This window comes from Stereum hirsutum, assembly GCF_000264905.1.
Source record: "Stereum hirsutum FP-91666 SS1 unplaced genomic scaffold STEHIscaffold_2, whole genome shotgun sequence".
In the NCBI taxonomy this organism is placed as follows: domain Eukaryota; kingdom Fungi; phylum Basidiomycota; class Agaricomycetes; order Russulales; family Stereaceae; genus Stereum; species Stereum hirsutum.
Genome location: NW_006763132.1, coordinates 2,846,489 through 2,860,373, shown reverse-complemented (window position 1 = coordinate 2,860,373; position 13,885 = coordinate 2,846,489). Strand labels below are relative to the sequence as shown.

Genomic DNA, 13,885 nt, shown 5'->3' with positions numbered 1-13,885 from the left:
CCAACTAGGGTCATTTTCTACTCTTCCACCACCTTTCTCACCTTTTCTGCTTTTCCCATACGCCGCTGAGGGTTTCCCTCAAAAATGAGCAGCCTCATCTCATGTGCATCATGGTATATCATATCCTCATTTCTGTCGTTTATCGAGAAGGCTCACCGTAAACTTTGGTGTAGGGTGAGGAGAGGAGCCTCTGCACGGCATCCAGCAAAATATGTCCTCGATGACCAGGAGCTAGAACGGGTCAGTGCCCTCGCCCGCATTGAACTCGAAGACGCTCGTGTAGAACTCGAACGCGCACACAAAGCTGCCAATCAAATGGGCAAGGGTGCTGAAGGAGAGGAGGCGGATGATATTGCGGAAGGAGAGGATGATGAGGAAGGATGGGTCGAGTGAGTCTATATTCTTTCCCATTTCATTCCCTGTTTTGGTTTTCTTTGTGCGGTGGTTTATTGGACGAGTCTGTGAAGTGAAGAAGATGAACCGATGGACGAGGATGGGCAGGCTGCGCCACAATCCACGAAGAAGAAGCCCGAGGGCGATTTGTCTGAGTATAATTTGGATGACTACGATGAGGACGAGGAGCATGAGACTGGTGCGTCTGTGCGTGTCACTACTGCTCGATTCAAGAGCTCATATACATCCAGGCCCATTTAGCACCATCAAGGGTCTCACTTATTATCGCGACAACAACGACGACCCATATATCACACTAAAAGAGGTAAAGGCCCTTTATAGCCTTCTCGTCATTAGCGATTCTTATAGTTGTACAGGACGATGAAGATGATGAGCGCGAAGAGCTCGAAGTTCTACCCACCGACAATCTCCTCGTTACCGCAAAAACTGAAGACGAAGTTTCACAACTTGAAATTTACGTCTACGATGAATCCTCCGAAAACCTCTACGTCCACCACGACCTCATGCTCCCCAACTTCCCTCTATGCCTCGAATGGCTTGACTTCCCTCCCGGTTCTGCTCCACCTTCTGCAACCGTCCATAACGACGAAATGGAGACAGATGAGAATATCCCTCCTCCACGATTCGGAAACTATATCGCTGTTGGCACTCTCGATCCCGAAATCGAGATCTGGTCGCTCGATGTTGTGGAGGGTATGTATCCCGACATGGTCCTCGGCCGTCCAGACAAGACTGCAGCACACGTTCCTACGCCACTTGGCACGGGAAAGAAAAAGCGAAAGAAGACCAAACACCGCACCATCACCTCTGCTCATCACGTCGACGCCGTTCTCGCACTATCGTGGAATCGAACACATCGCAATCTCCTTGCCAGTGCATCGGCGGATCGGACGGTGAAGTTGTGGGATCTTTCGCGAGGTACTCCTGGAGGCGATGACAACAGTGGTGGTGAGGCGATTAGGAGTTTCGATAAGATTCATAAGGATAAGGTGCAGGCGGTTCAATGGAATGAGAAGGAGCCGACAGTGTTGTTGACAGGGAGCTACGACCGGACGGTCAGGGTGTTTGATTCGAGGGCGCCGGATGCGGGTGTGGGTGCAGCGGTTGGTGGTGCAGATGTCGAGGCGGTGAGGTGGGACCCATGGGATGCTCACGGATTCTATGTATGTTTCAACTTCCTGTCTTTCACGCCTTGCTCTTCTGGTGGCACTGCGAGGGTGGCCCACCCCCTGTCGAGCCTGAGTTGACAATTTCTATCACTTTGTTTAATCTAGGTTACATTGGAGAACGGTCTTGTACTCAACTTCGACGCACGGACACTACCGACATCGCTCGATTCGCCAGCACCGGCACGATTCACTCTACAAGCCCATGACGGTGCCGCTTCATCTATCGACGTGAATCCTCATTTCCGTGGGTGCATCGTTACGGGAGGAACAGACAAGATGGTCAAGGTGTGGAACATCACTGACGAAGAGTTGGAGGGGTCGAAGAGGAACGTTAGTATGGTTACCAGTCGGGATTTGGGCGTTGTACGTATTTTTCCGTCTATCGCATCCTCCTTTGCCTCTCATCCTCTGATCTATCTCCCTCACCTTCACATCCGATTGTGTATATAGGGCAAGGTCTTCTCGACCGCCTGGTCCCCCGATGACCCTCTCACCCTCGCCGCCGCAGGCTCAAAAGCCAAACTCCAGATCTGGGATGTCGCTGCAAACTTTGGTGCGCGGAAGGCGTTCGGAGCCAAGTTGGCTCAAGCTGGCCGAGAACTCAGAGAGAAGACGAACGGTGGCGTGGTTGGTATTGTCGACGACGACGAGGGAGACAATAGTGGGGGAGAGGGGGAGTGATGTGTTCGCGATTTACTCAAGGATGATTGATTGATGGGCTTGCTATCTGCCTCTAATTAATCTTCTGAATCATTGCGATTAGCCTCGGTGTGTTTTTGGCGCAGCTTCAGCCTTGGACACCAATAATTTTGGGGCAAAACATCTCGTTTGACCGATCTATCCTCACGGGCTTCTGCTGGCCCTTCCGGCATTCTCGGGCGGTCATACATGGAGAGGCACCATCCCCAGGCGACCTCCGTTCATCTTGATTGGCCTATGAGCTAGCCTTCGCTCATTGTAGCTATGCTACCGCTACCGTTCTCCTGTCTGTCCGTGACCAGTTGATCCTTCTAGGTTACACTGAACTGGCGTTTATACTAGATAAATACACCATCGCCGGGACCTGATGCTCATCAGTGGGATAGGTCGACATTTCTTCGCGGCCTTAGGCCTATCGCCACCGTGTTCTGATGAGGCTGAAGCCTCGTTTGCTCGGCAGTGAGTTCAGCAGCCTTTCTCAGCACAATTCCCGGTCTATCTCGGACCTTCTCGACAAACGTTCTCTATACGGCGACCATTCCGACACCTCTGACCCTCGCTATCTCTCGGTAATGTGGCTCCTGTAACATTATGGCAACGGGATCATCTTACTGATCTTCGTGGTGATGCAGAATGTACGCCACCGAGAAGCGTCAGAGGACCGAGAGAACATAGTTCCTCAATATGGACATTTCGCGCTGGTCATGATGGTCATCGTCTCCAATAATGTCGAAGACCCGTGATTATTTTCTATTCTGGTCTACGAGGTTATATTTGAGTGTTTCGACACCTCTATGACTGACAAAACTCGGTACTCGCTCCACCAACTCTTACTCGGTCGCTGATGCTCTCATGCATTTATGACACAACAACCCTGCTTCAATATCGTTCGGTCGGGATATTTGGCCAGGAAAGACGGCATTTTCATGAGCGTTCGTTGCTCGCTGATAGCACGGGTTTCGATCGAGCGAACGTAAGTGCAGTATCGGTCATACACGGTCGGGATGTGATGCGATAGGACGCGAATGGTAAAATAGCAAGATGTTTACTCTACGCGACGGTCTCAGGCTCTCAGGAGAGGGATCATTATGTCCGCCCTACGCTGTTCTGTAGGCGACCTTGGAGGATATAAAACCAGTTGCGTCTCCTTCCCCAGTCTCTCAGAGCTTGAACGCGGTTCTCCTCTTTCCTTACATCCCTCACAAGGTCCCCTCACTCTAAATCATCCGCGATGCTTTTATCCAAGGCCCTTGCCGTCGTTGCTGCGCTCTTGACTACTACTGTCAATGGTATGTCGCCATCTTTCTCTGACCAGCTCATGCATGAGTGGCTCACAAGCTCGGATGTAGCGTACAACTTCACTCGCATCAACAAAAATGACACCGTGCTGCTCATTGTGGATCATCAAGAGGGCTTGTTCCAACTCGTTCGGGACTTTCAGCCAGACCAGTACCGCCGAGCAGTGCTCGCGCATGCGAGCATTGGTAAAATATTCAACCTTCCGGTCATCATGACGAGCAGCTCCGACACTGGTGCGCTTTTCTTTCACAGATACCGTATATCTGTGGGTTCACTCGATCGTTGACGTTTCTGCCATAGGTCCAAACGGGCCCCTCATGAAGGAGATTACCGACATGTACCCGGATGCTCCTTTCATCAGACGTTTAGGCGAGGTCGACGCCTGGGACAACCCTGACTTCCAGGCAGCCGTTCGGGCCACAGGCAAGTCGCAAGTCATCATGGCAGGAATTACCACCGATGTGCGTTGTGTTCCTTGCTATTTCTTTCGGGCGGTTACTGATACTTTGGCGTAGGTTTGTACCACGTTCCTCGCTCTCTCGCTTGTCCAGGATGGGTTCACCGTTTTCGCCAACGCCGATGCCAGTGGTACCTTTGACCTACGGACTGCCCAGGACGCCAATGACCGCATGCGCGACGCTGGTGTCAACGTTTTGTCGATGTTCGCAATTAACACGGACTTGATGAGAGACTGGAGGGATACTCCTGGTGCGCTCGAGGAGCTGCCCTACTATGACCAGTAAGTACTTCACCTTCTGAACAAGGGGCCCAGGTGTCTGACCACTACGCTTGTCAGATACCTCACGTCATACGGAATGTTGACTCGTACCCATCGCGCGGCCATCCTCAATGGCACTATTCTCCCTGGTGAGGACATATAGGGTGACGGCAGAATTGTCTATCGTGCCTCACCAGGACCATTTGATACTGCTTCCTTCTTAGGTGAAGACGCTGGGGCGCCTGACGTCGATGTGGTGCACGATGTTCAAGTTCGGGACCAACAGGCCTTTATATACCCTGCTTTATGACGCTCTCAGGATTTCTAAATCGATTCATATAATGACGGCGATGCATTGGTGCAATATTCATCAGAGTGCGTACCTTGCGGACCGAATGTTTCGATCGACAGTCGTGTCAGAGCTAGGAAATATCATCTAGTCTGACTAGTGATGTTAACCTATCTCTGTGCGCTAAAATAGTACAATCGACAAGTACCTGCGTTGGTCAGCGATGACGGTGATCCTCGTGCCAGCCCGTTGAGACTCCCAGCTTCTCTGCTTATAGAAGAGACGCCGTTCGTCGTCGCCCATTGCACCAATGGCAGAAACGACTTTGCGCTCTCCCAGCACAGTCCCTTCTTTGCTGACTACTCTTTGTAATGCCCATCCTCTTCACACGGCAGACTTCCTCTCAACCCGCAACACGCGTACCACCGCTAGCTACTTTGCTTAATAGAACAAGCGCGTTGGCCGTCCATTACGCTGATGGCAGCATTGACATTGCACTCTCCTAACAATGTCACGCATTTATCTTCTGCCCACACTGTATAGTGCTCCTCCTCTTCGCACAGGGAACTTCTTCTTGACCCACAGACCTGTCGCGGGACCACCTAACTCACACACACCCTTTTGCGGCGATGAGGTGCTTGGTAGTAGACTAACCCGTGTGGTTACAAAACGCAACGGGTCTTCCGAATGATAATCTTACGCTCAGTCTATAAAGAAGAGTGACTTCGTCTCACTTCTCGTCGTCTTCCTTCAATCTCTCTCCTGCAGTCTACTTTCGACTGTATTATTATAACAACAATTCATCATGACAAGCTCGTTGAGCGTCCTCATCAAATACACGGGTTCCCTTCTGCCTTTGCTATTGGGGCCTCCTTCCGTTATCTATGCGCTTACCCAAATATCCTCCGTCAACCTTCCCTGGTATGCGACCGTATCCCTCTATTTCGGGTCTCTGCCTCTTGCGCTTGCTTGTTGGATCCGATGGGTAATTTGGCAGGATGAACGGAACGCAACGCGTCTTGGTGCAGTCTTACCTCCGAAAGTATGCGACAAGAGTATAGGTGGCGGAAACATTCTGAAGAATATGGTCGATAACTTTCGTCATGGCTATTTGGGTAAGCTCTTTAGTATTATGTGCAGCGTGAACATCATCGGAGCTAACACTTGCAATCTTTCACCATGATCAGGGGAGAACGTACGTGAGTGGTCCGTAGAGTACGGAAACACTTTCAATTTACGAATCGCATTCGAGAATCGAGTACGCTAAATACTTCATCTCACTGTCGTTGTTGTTCGAGTTGACATAACGACCTTAGTTCTTCACGACGGAACCCGAGTATATCAAGGTCCGTAATTTTCTGTACCCCGCACACCCCACTTCATCTGAGTGCAGACGCATGCTCTAGGCAATCCTTGCTACTAAGTTTAATGGCTTTGAGAAAGGTACTATTTATTCATCAACTTGGACTATCAGATTGCTCATTTCATTTTTGAGGCCCAATGAGCATTGACGAAAACATGGATCTGCTCGGAATCGGCATCTTCAACTCCGATGGTAAGCTACTATCCTCTATCTACACATGTCCTGATCTCTGACAATTGGCTCGTATGCAGGCGATATGTGGAAGTAAGTCGCACAAGTATCTTCCCTGATATTTTTGCTCTATAGAGCTCACTTTCATCAGATTCCATCGTAGTATGACTCGCCCTTTCTTCTCCAAGGAGCGCATCTCAGACTTCCATCTTTTCGACAAGCATGTCCAGCCTACCCTTGAACTTCTTCGTTCTCGGCTGCAAGAGGGATATGCTGTTGACTTTCAGGTGAGTTGTGTCCACCGTAGGTCCGTATAAACCCGATTTCGAGCACACCATGCTGTCTGTGAACAATTTCTACTCGTCTGGGTGGTCCCACCTCTGGTTTCACAGTCGTCAGAACTCCGTAACGCTTGTGCAGATCCAGCTGCGCGAATGCGCCGCGGTCTCTATATATATGTCTTCCTTTCCTTCACTCGTACGGTGTACCAGACGTCATGGTATCAGTGTAATGTCGGTGGCCCAAGCATCTGGTTCGAAAACTGATATATGCCCTCGTCCCAGGATCTTGTATCCCGATTTACTCTTGACGCTGCCACATCCTATCTCTTCGGCACAAACGTTCGCTCCCTCGAAGCTGGACTGCCCTACCCAGCTCATTCCTCGTCATCCTCTCCCACTCCGTACAAATACAACTCGACTCCCAAAACATCCACCCAGTTCCAAGAGAAGAACCCTGCCAACGTCTTCGCCCACGCCTTCCTAGACGCTCAAATCGCCACGGCTTTGAGGTCTCGGTATGGGATCGCATGGCCTTTGTTCGAGCTGCTGCACGAGTTGAGAGGAAGTGGAAGGATGAAGAACAACATCAAGGTCCTTGAGGATTTTGTGGAGCCGATTGTGAGAAGGGCTATCGAAAGAGCCGATGAAGAGGGAAAGCCTCTGCCTGTGTCCGCAGGTGAACCTAAGTTGGAAGCGGGTATTTCTTCAGGTGTGGAAGAGGACCAATCTCTTCTCGATTATTTGATCCAATACACGAGAGGCAAGTCTAGTATAATATTTCACATGGAAACACGTCGAATAACAGCAGTTCTTAGATCCCGCCGTTCTACGCAACGAGACTCTGGTAGGCGACACGTCCGTCCTGGCGCTGCCAAAATGCTGACTCGTTTCGCAGAACTTACTCCTGGCCGGAAGAGACACGGTAGGCTTCATGCCCTGCGGGTTAACTATCGATATTCTTTACGACAGACTCTTCTCACAGACGGCATGCCTGTTGACCTTCACCACTTACGCGTTGACTCAATACCCACACGTTTTCTCGCGCCTCCGAAACGAAATACTTGAGCAGGTCGGTCCCGATCGTGCGCCTACCTACGAAGATCTCCGCGCTTGCAAATATCTTCGTGCTGTGTTGAATGAGGTCTTGAGATTGTGGCCTCCTGTGTGCGTCCGCGCTTGTAACTATGACCGTGTTCTTTGCTGACCTCGTTCTTCGTTACAGGCCGCTCAATATGCGTCGATCTACTGAGGGAATGGTGTGGCCCTCGAAGGTCCCTGGTGGTAAACCGATATACGTCCCTCCTAGCACGAAGTGAGCACAGCCTCTCATCAAACAATCTGCTTTTCTGACGGAGACTTACTTCAGATGTCCATACTCGGTCTTTCTCATGCATCGCCGAACTGATCTATGGGGCCCTGATGGCAAGTCTTCAGCATGGTTTTGATAATTTGTGGATGGCGTGGTTTCTAAATTATGGATGCTACCTCTCGTTCCCAGCTCTTTTATTCGACCCGGATCGTTTCCTCGACTCGCGCGTGCAGAAATACTTGACGCCAAACCCGTTTATCTTCCTACCTTTCAATGCCGGGCCTAGGATTTGCCTTGGTCAACAGGTAAGCTTCGCTGCTTATCTACTTATTGCTACTTGAGTTTCGATTAAACGTATTGTTCCGTATAGTTCGCCTATAACGAAGCATCCTTCTTCCTCGTCCGCTTCCTGCAGGCCTTCTCTAGTGTATCCTTCGCTGAAGATGCGCAACCGCCAGAGTCGAGGCCGCCACCAGGTCCTGGGGGAGAGAAGATATGGATGAAGTCGCATCTGACGTTGTATTCCGAGGTCTGCGCTCCTTTTATCTTTCTGAGCTGTTTTCACAAAATTGTTGACATGAACCAAACTGGCGGTTAGGGAGGGATGTGGATCAGGGCAGAGGAAGCTGTCCCACTGGCAACCGAAGCCGCTACTTCGACTTGATGTGTGTGTCTACACGAGTGGGCCATTTAAGTGAAATCCGTCGAGCTTGGGCCTAGTATGCGTCGCGCCTTTCGCACTTGCATATCTTTCAAAGTTACAATACATTGAATACAACCCACTTATGATCCACTCAGCCCTGTTTTAGCAGTCAGCGTATAGACTCGCTACTACCCGAAATCGGATTCATCCGACTCATTATGAATAAATCTAACCATCTAGGAGTCGGCGCAGTATGAGCGACTCGGAAGGAAGAAGTCGAAGTGGTCTTAATATTTTTTGCAACTTCGAAAACGTTTCCCTCCGAAAAGAAATTCTCAGTTACATACAGTCGTAGGTTCCCTCACCTCGACTAAAACTACCTGCAACCTACTGCTCAAGCTAATTTTCCAGGCTTTTTGAAGGTACTTATTCTTGGAGAGCTTTAGCCTCGCGGCAGCCTGCTGCCTGAGGCGAATTTCGGCAGAAACAATTCAACAAATAACGTGGCTAGAGAGATGGCTTCCTATCTAAGAGTTTGAATATTTTTTGAAGTCACAATCTGCCACGCTAATGCTATCTATGATTTGTGTAATGAGTTTCTTTTTGAGGGAGACCTCAGGCCTCGGACGTGGTCCTGGGCGTCTAAGTCACCTGACGACGATGGTTCTGAGCCGTATCCAGCGTCGAGGTTGCGCTCTCCCAGCACTTTCCCGCAGTTTTCTACTGCCCACACTGTATAGTGCCCATCATGTTCACACGGGAGACGTCTTCTTTACCATTATTGCCTGTCGCGGGACCACTTGACACACGCACGGCCGTACGATGGAGAGCGTGCTCGGTAATCAACTCACCCGTCTGCTTGTGGTAAAACATACCGGGTCTTCCACATGATACGCTCACACTCAGCCGATTTGCACTTCTATAAGGACGAATGACTTCATCTCTCGTCGTCTGTCTTCACCCTCCGTCCTTCCGTCCGCCTTTGGCTGCTCCATTCCAACAACAAATCGGCATGGCAGGCTCCTTAGGTGTTCTCGTCAAATACACAGGTTCTCTTCTGCCTTTGCTGCTGGGCCCTCCAGCGATTATCTATGTGCTTGTCCAAATATCCTCCGTCAACCTTCCCTGGTACGCGACCGTAGCCCTCTGTTTGGGGTCTCTGCCTTTTGCGTTTGCTTGTTGGATTCAGTGGGAAATTTGGCGTGATGAACGGAATGCAAAGCGTCTCGGTGCAGTCTTACCTCCAAGAGTATTCGACCCGAGCATAGGTGGTGGAAATATTCTGAAGAGGATGGTCGACAACTTTCGTCGTGGCTATTTGGGTACGCTTTTGAGTATTATGTGCAGTGTGAAGAACACCAGAACTAACACTTCCACCATCTTCGCCATGAGCAGGGGAGCACATACGTGAATGGTCCGCAGAATATGGCAATACATTCAATTTCCGAATCTCTTTCGAGAATCGAGTGAGTGTGATGAATACCTTAATCTTACCGTCGTTGTTCAAACTGGCGATGTCACCTTAGTTCCTTACGACAGAACCCGAGTACATCAAGGTTCGTTTTTTTTTATTCCAGTCAGTATTCGCTACCAACAGCTTTACGCTGACTCGGACTCGAAACGCATACTATAGGCGATTCTTGCCACCAATTTCAACGGCTTTGAGAAGGGTTCGATCTTGTCGTCGACCTGAATCATCAGATCACTCACCTCATCTTTTAGGCCCAAGGAGCATTGATCAGAACATGGACCTACTCGGAATCGGCATCTTCAACTCTGATGGTGAGTTGACACCTCTCATTTTCGGAACATTATATCTAACCATCGCCATTTCCTGTCAGGCGATATGTGGAAGTAAGATACCCAAGAATTATCCCTGGTTTTGCGCCTTTTTGAGCATGACCTCCATCAGATTCCACCGTAGTATGACCCGCCCTTTCTTCTCCAAGGAGCGTATTTCAGACTTTCAACTCTTCGACGAACATGTTAAAGCTACCCTCAAACTTCTTCGTACTCGTTTGCAAGAGGGACACGCCGTCGACTTTCAGGTGAGTAGAGTCCATCATATCAATTCTACACTATATCATATTTTCCATAAATAATCCCTACTCGTCCGAACACCGGCATATCTGGTTCTATGTTCATTCCTTATCTTTGCTCGTACCAAACGTATCATGCATGGAACGTCGGCCTGTTTCTGGGGCCGACGCGCATCTCGATCGAAGACTGATATATGTCTCCATCTTAGGATCTTGTATCCCGATTTACTCTTGACGCTGCCACATCCTATCTCTTCGGCACAAATGTTCGCTCCCTCGAAGCTGGACTGCCCTACCCAGCTCACTCGTCATCCTCTCCCACTCCATACAAATACAACACGACACCCAAGATGTCCACGCAGTTCCAAGAGAAGAACCCGGCCAACGTCTTTGCTCATGCCTTTCTCGACGCTCAAATAGCCACAGCTTTGAGGTCTCGGTATGGCATTGCATGGCCCTTGTTCGAGCTGGTACAGGAGTTAAGAGGAAATGGAAGAATGAAGAACAACATCAAGGTCCTTGAGGATTTTGTGGAGCCGATTGTGAGAAGGGCTATTGAAAGAGCTGATGAAGAGGGAAAGCTTTCGCCTGTAGCGGCGGGTGAACATAAGTTGGAAGCGGGTATTTCTTCAGGTGTCGAAGAGGGTCAATCCCTGCTAGATCATTTGATTCAGTACACAAGAGGTGAGTCTTGTGTAAACTGTTGCGAGGAAATACGTATTAAATACGTGGAATATCCAGATCCCGCCGTTCTCCGTAACGAAACTCTGGTAAGTGATGTCCATGCTGGCGCTGTCTGTATGCTGACACGTCTCGCAGAACTTACTTCTGGCTGGAAGAGACACGGTATGCTTTATATACACAGATATCGTTCTTGGTTCATAACAAACTGTCTCTTCACAGACAGCATGCTTGTTAACCTTCACCACTTACGCGTTGACTCAATATCCACACGTACTTTCACGCCTTCGAAACGAAATTCTCGAACAAGTCGGTCCCGATCGTGCGCCTACCTACGATGATCTCCGCGCTTGTAAATATCTTCGTGCTGTGTTGAATGAGGTCATGAGGTTGTGGCCCCCTGTGTGCGCTCACATTTACAACCTCGTGCATGTTCTTCGCTGACATGATATCTGCTTCAGGCCGTTCAATATGCGTCGATCTACTGAGGCAACACTATGGCCCTCGAAGGTCCCTGGCGGTAAACCAATCTATATCCCTCCTGGCACGAAGTGAGCATAGATTTCCATTGGAGCAATCAGCTTTCCTGACAGAGACATGCTAGATGCCCATACTCAGTATTTCTCATGCATCGCCGAACTGACCTATGGGGACCTGATGGCAAGTCTTCCGCGTCCTTCTAATATTCTGTGTACATAATCCGGTTTTTGATTGCTACCTCTCATTGCGCAGCTCTTGTATTCGACCCCGACCGTTTCCTAGACTCTCGCGTTCAAAAATACTTGACACCAAACCCGTTCATCTTCCTACCTTTCAATGCCGGACCTAGGATCTGCCTTGGTCAACAGGTACGCAGATCAGCGCCACTGTTTTCGGTTAACTTAGTGCACATGATATTGAATAGAGTGCATCATCGCATATAGTTTGCCTATAACGAAGCCTCTTTCTTCCTCGTCCGCTTCCTGCAGGCCTTCTCTAGCGTCTCTTTCGCCGAGGATGCGCAACCGCCTGAGTCGAGGCCGCCACCAGGTCCTGGGGGAGAGAAGATATGGATGAAGTCGCATCTGACGTTGTATTCCGAGGTCTGTTCTCCTTTTCTTTGTCTTTCCCGGTCTTCACGAAATGGTTGACACTGACCAACACAACTTCGTGGTGGCGATGATCGGACATAGGGAGGGATGTGGGTCAGGGCAGAGGAAGCTGCACCAACCGAAGCCGCCACTTTCGCTTGATTCGTTTTGTACACACGGGCAGGAGACTCTTTTGGCCTATATCTAGGCGTTGCGCTTTCCGGAGGCCGCACTTGTACACCTTTCTAGTTCCAATACGACTCAACGAGTCGCAGCCCTGTTTGAGCCGCGTAGCAAGTTCCTTTGAGTCCTTCACCCGAGTCATAACTGCTTCGAAGGCTCTCGTACTGAGTGGGTCACTTACGGTGCAGGTTACTTTTGGCTCATTTTGATTCGACGTGGATGGACGGTGAACGGAGTTTCCTCAGTCATGCTTGGCCGGTCAAAACGCGCATGCAGGTTCGGGAAGAGTCGGAAGATATCCAAGCCGAAGGAGATCAACTGAATTCATCTCCGACTCCGATAAGATTGCCCGGCAGGTTGCCCTCTGATGACGTCTTGCTTGACGCCGTTCCCAAGCTCGACTCGGAGCAAGCTATAAAACTCGGGAACTCTCTGGCAACATCATACTGCGCAACACTTTCCCATTCTCTCAACCATGTCTCAACTTCATGCTCTTGTCTCTCGCATCCCGCCTCCCCTCACCAAGAAAGATAATCTTGTTGTAATCGTTCCTGCAACTCTCGCCTCTGTCTACCTTTCTACTCGTCTCTACCAGAACTACCAACTTTATCTCGGTCTAGGTCGAGGTGGCTTACCGTATAACCCAATAGGATGGTTAGCATCGACTATATTCACTGCTTTTGCGGTACGCGACACCACGAAAACGGACCTGTACGACTCCGACCCCAATCAGGAGTCATTCATCAACTCGGAAGCGGCCATCAAGAAAGATGGCTTGCTTCCGAAGAGGAAGGGTGGTTCAAGGCCGAGGACTGGTTGGCATGCTGTCCCTCACCGACAAATTGACCAGTTTGCACCCAAGCCTCTACTGCCCGTGCGTGGTCCACTAGACTTCAGCCATTCCATGTTCTGATCGCCGTTCATGTACAGATCTTGACCTCCGCTATATCAGGCATTGCCGCTGCGAACCCCAAGTGTCTTGTTACAGGCCAATCGGTTCTTGAAAGGAGGGGTACCGCCCTTTTCGTGCATCCTTCCGTAGCTCCTTCCTCAAAGACTGAGAAAGTCTGGAAGAAGACACAACGGGAGATTGCTCATGTACACACAAGTCTCGATGGGTCCTTACATCTCGCTCTTTCGCCTGCGGACTGTAAACTTGGTACGCAGATGCTAAAGCTTCTAATCACTACCGTCACTGATATGAGCATCTTTTTTCTTCTCTTTCCGAAAAGTGATCGAGCAGGGCTGGGGAGAACGCCACTCTCTGGCTGGTAGTCATGTGGCACCTCTTGTACCGGGGAACTTCGTGCTCGTCTATGCACCGAGGGATGAAGGGGAGGCTCAAGTCATCCTTCGTCTCATCAGAGCAGCGGCAGAGTACATGACAGGTAACAGACACCTTGAGTGAAGTGGTAGTAGCGTATGTATTTCTGCTCTAAAGCCTTTCTCAATCAGGAATTGACCCTGTAATTCATAATTCAGCTGGTGCACGTCGATTTGACGAATAATCTGAACTTTGAACTCTGGACTAGTCCACAGTGCTGCTGATTGTCCTTG

At 49.9% G+C, this 13,885-nt stretch overlaps 5 protein-coding genes across 5 annotated transcripts; all 5 read left to right on the top strand.

Moving 5' to 3' along the window:
- Positions 1 to 36: 36 nt before the first annotated feature.
- STEHIDRAFT_91568 (WD40 repeat-like protein) lies at positions 37 to 2,416 on the top strand. The gene is made up of 7 exons (XM_007300096.1): positions 37 to 113; positions 174 to 389; positions 468 to 592; positions 645 to 718; positions 771 to 1,577; positions 1,689 to 1,946; positions 2,034 to 2,416. Exons 1-7 carry the CDS (start codon positions 85 to 87, stop codon positions 2,262 to 2,264), a joined length of 1,740 nt encoding a protein of 579 aa, XP_007300158.1. The 5' UTR covers positions 37 to 84; the 3' UTR covers positions 2,265 to 2,416.
- Positions 2,417 to 2,546: 130 nt separating this feature from the next.
- On the top strand, positions 2,547 to 4,462 carry STEHIDRAFT_128327 (Isochorismatase hydrolase; the record flags this gene model as incomplete). The annotated part of the gene is made up of 5 exons (XM_007300095.1): positions 2,547 to 2,583; positions 3,632 to 3,814; positions 3,882 to 4,042; positions 4,097 to 4,320; positions 4,378 to 4,462. 5 exons carry the CDS (start codon positions 2,547 to 2,549, stop codon positions 4,460 to 4,462), a joined length of 690 nt encoding a protein of 229 aa, XP_007300157.1.
- Positions 4,463 to 5,393: 931 nt separating this feature from the next.
- STEHIDRAFT_137138 (cytochrome P450 monooxygenase pc-3) lies at positions 5,394 to 8,504 on the top strand (the record flags this gene model as incomplete). Its single annotated transcript, XM_007300094.1, has 16 exons — positions 5,394 to 5,703; positions 5,776 to 5,846; positions 5,905 to 5,934; positions 5,995 to 6,031; positions 6,084 to 6,143; positions 6,203 to 6,215; positions 6,286 to 6,409; positions 6,686 to 7,112; positions 7,219 to 7,247; positions 7,299 to 7,325; positions 7,386 to 7,567; positions 7,626 to 7,715; positions 7,770 to 7,825; positions 7,902 to 8,017; positions 8,083 to 8,241; positions 8,311 to 8,504. 16 exons carry the CDS (start codon positions 5,394 to 5,396, stop codon positions 8,374 to 8,376), a joined length of 1,797 nt encoding a protein of 598 aa, XP_007300156.1. The 3' UTR covers positions 8,377 to 8,504.
- A 781-nt stretch (positions 8,505 to 9,285) lies between these two features.
- STEHIDRAFT_73339 (cytochrome P450 monooxygenase pc-3) lies at positions 9,286 to 12,435 on the top strand (the record flags this gene model as incomplete). The annotated part of the gene is made up of 16 exons (XM_007299412.1): positions 9,286 to 9,677; positions 9,751 to 9,821; positions 9,882 to 9,911; positions 9,989 to 10,025; positions 10,078 to 10,137; positions 10,197 to 10,209; positions 10,268 to 10,403; positions 10,604 to 11,078; positions 11,136 to 11,164; positions 11,214 to 11,240; positions 11,298 to 11,479; positions 11,537 to 11,626; positions 11,680 to 11,735; positions 11,808 to 11,923; positions 11,999 to 12,157; positions 12,248 to 12,435. Coding segments are annotated over 16 exons (1,933 nt in total), but the record flags the coding sequence as incomplete, so codon positions are not given.
- Positions 12,436 to 12,803: 368 nt separating this feature from the next.
- Positions 12,804 to 13,736, top strand: STEHIDRAFT_153076 (uncharacterized protein; the record flags this gene model as incomplete). The annotated part of the gene is made up of 3 exons (XM_007300093.1): positions 12,804 to 13,202; positions 13,259 to 13,487; positions 13,561 to 13,736. The coding sequence occupies 3 exons, from the start codon at positions 12,804 to 12,806 to the stop codon at positions 13,734 to 13,736; spliced, it is 804 nt and encodes a 267-aa protein (XP_007300155.1).
- Between the last annotated feature and the right edge of the window lie 149 nt (positions 13,737 to 13,885).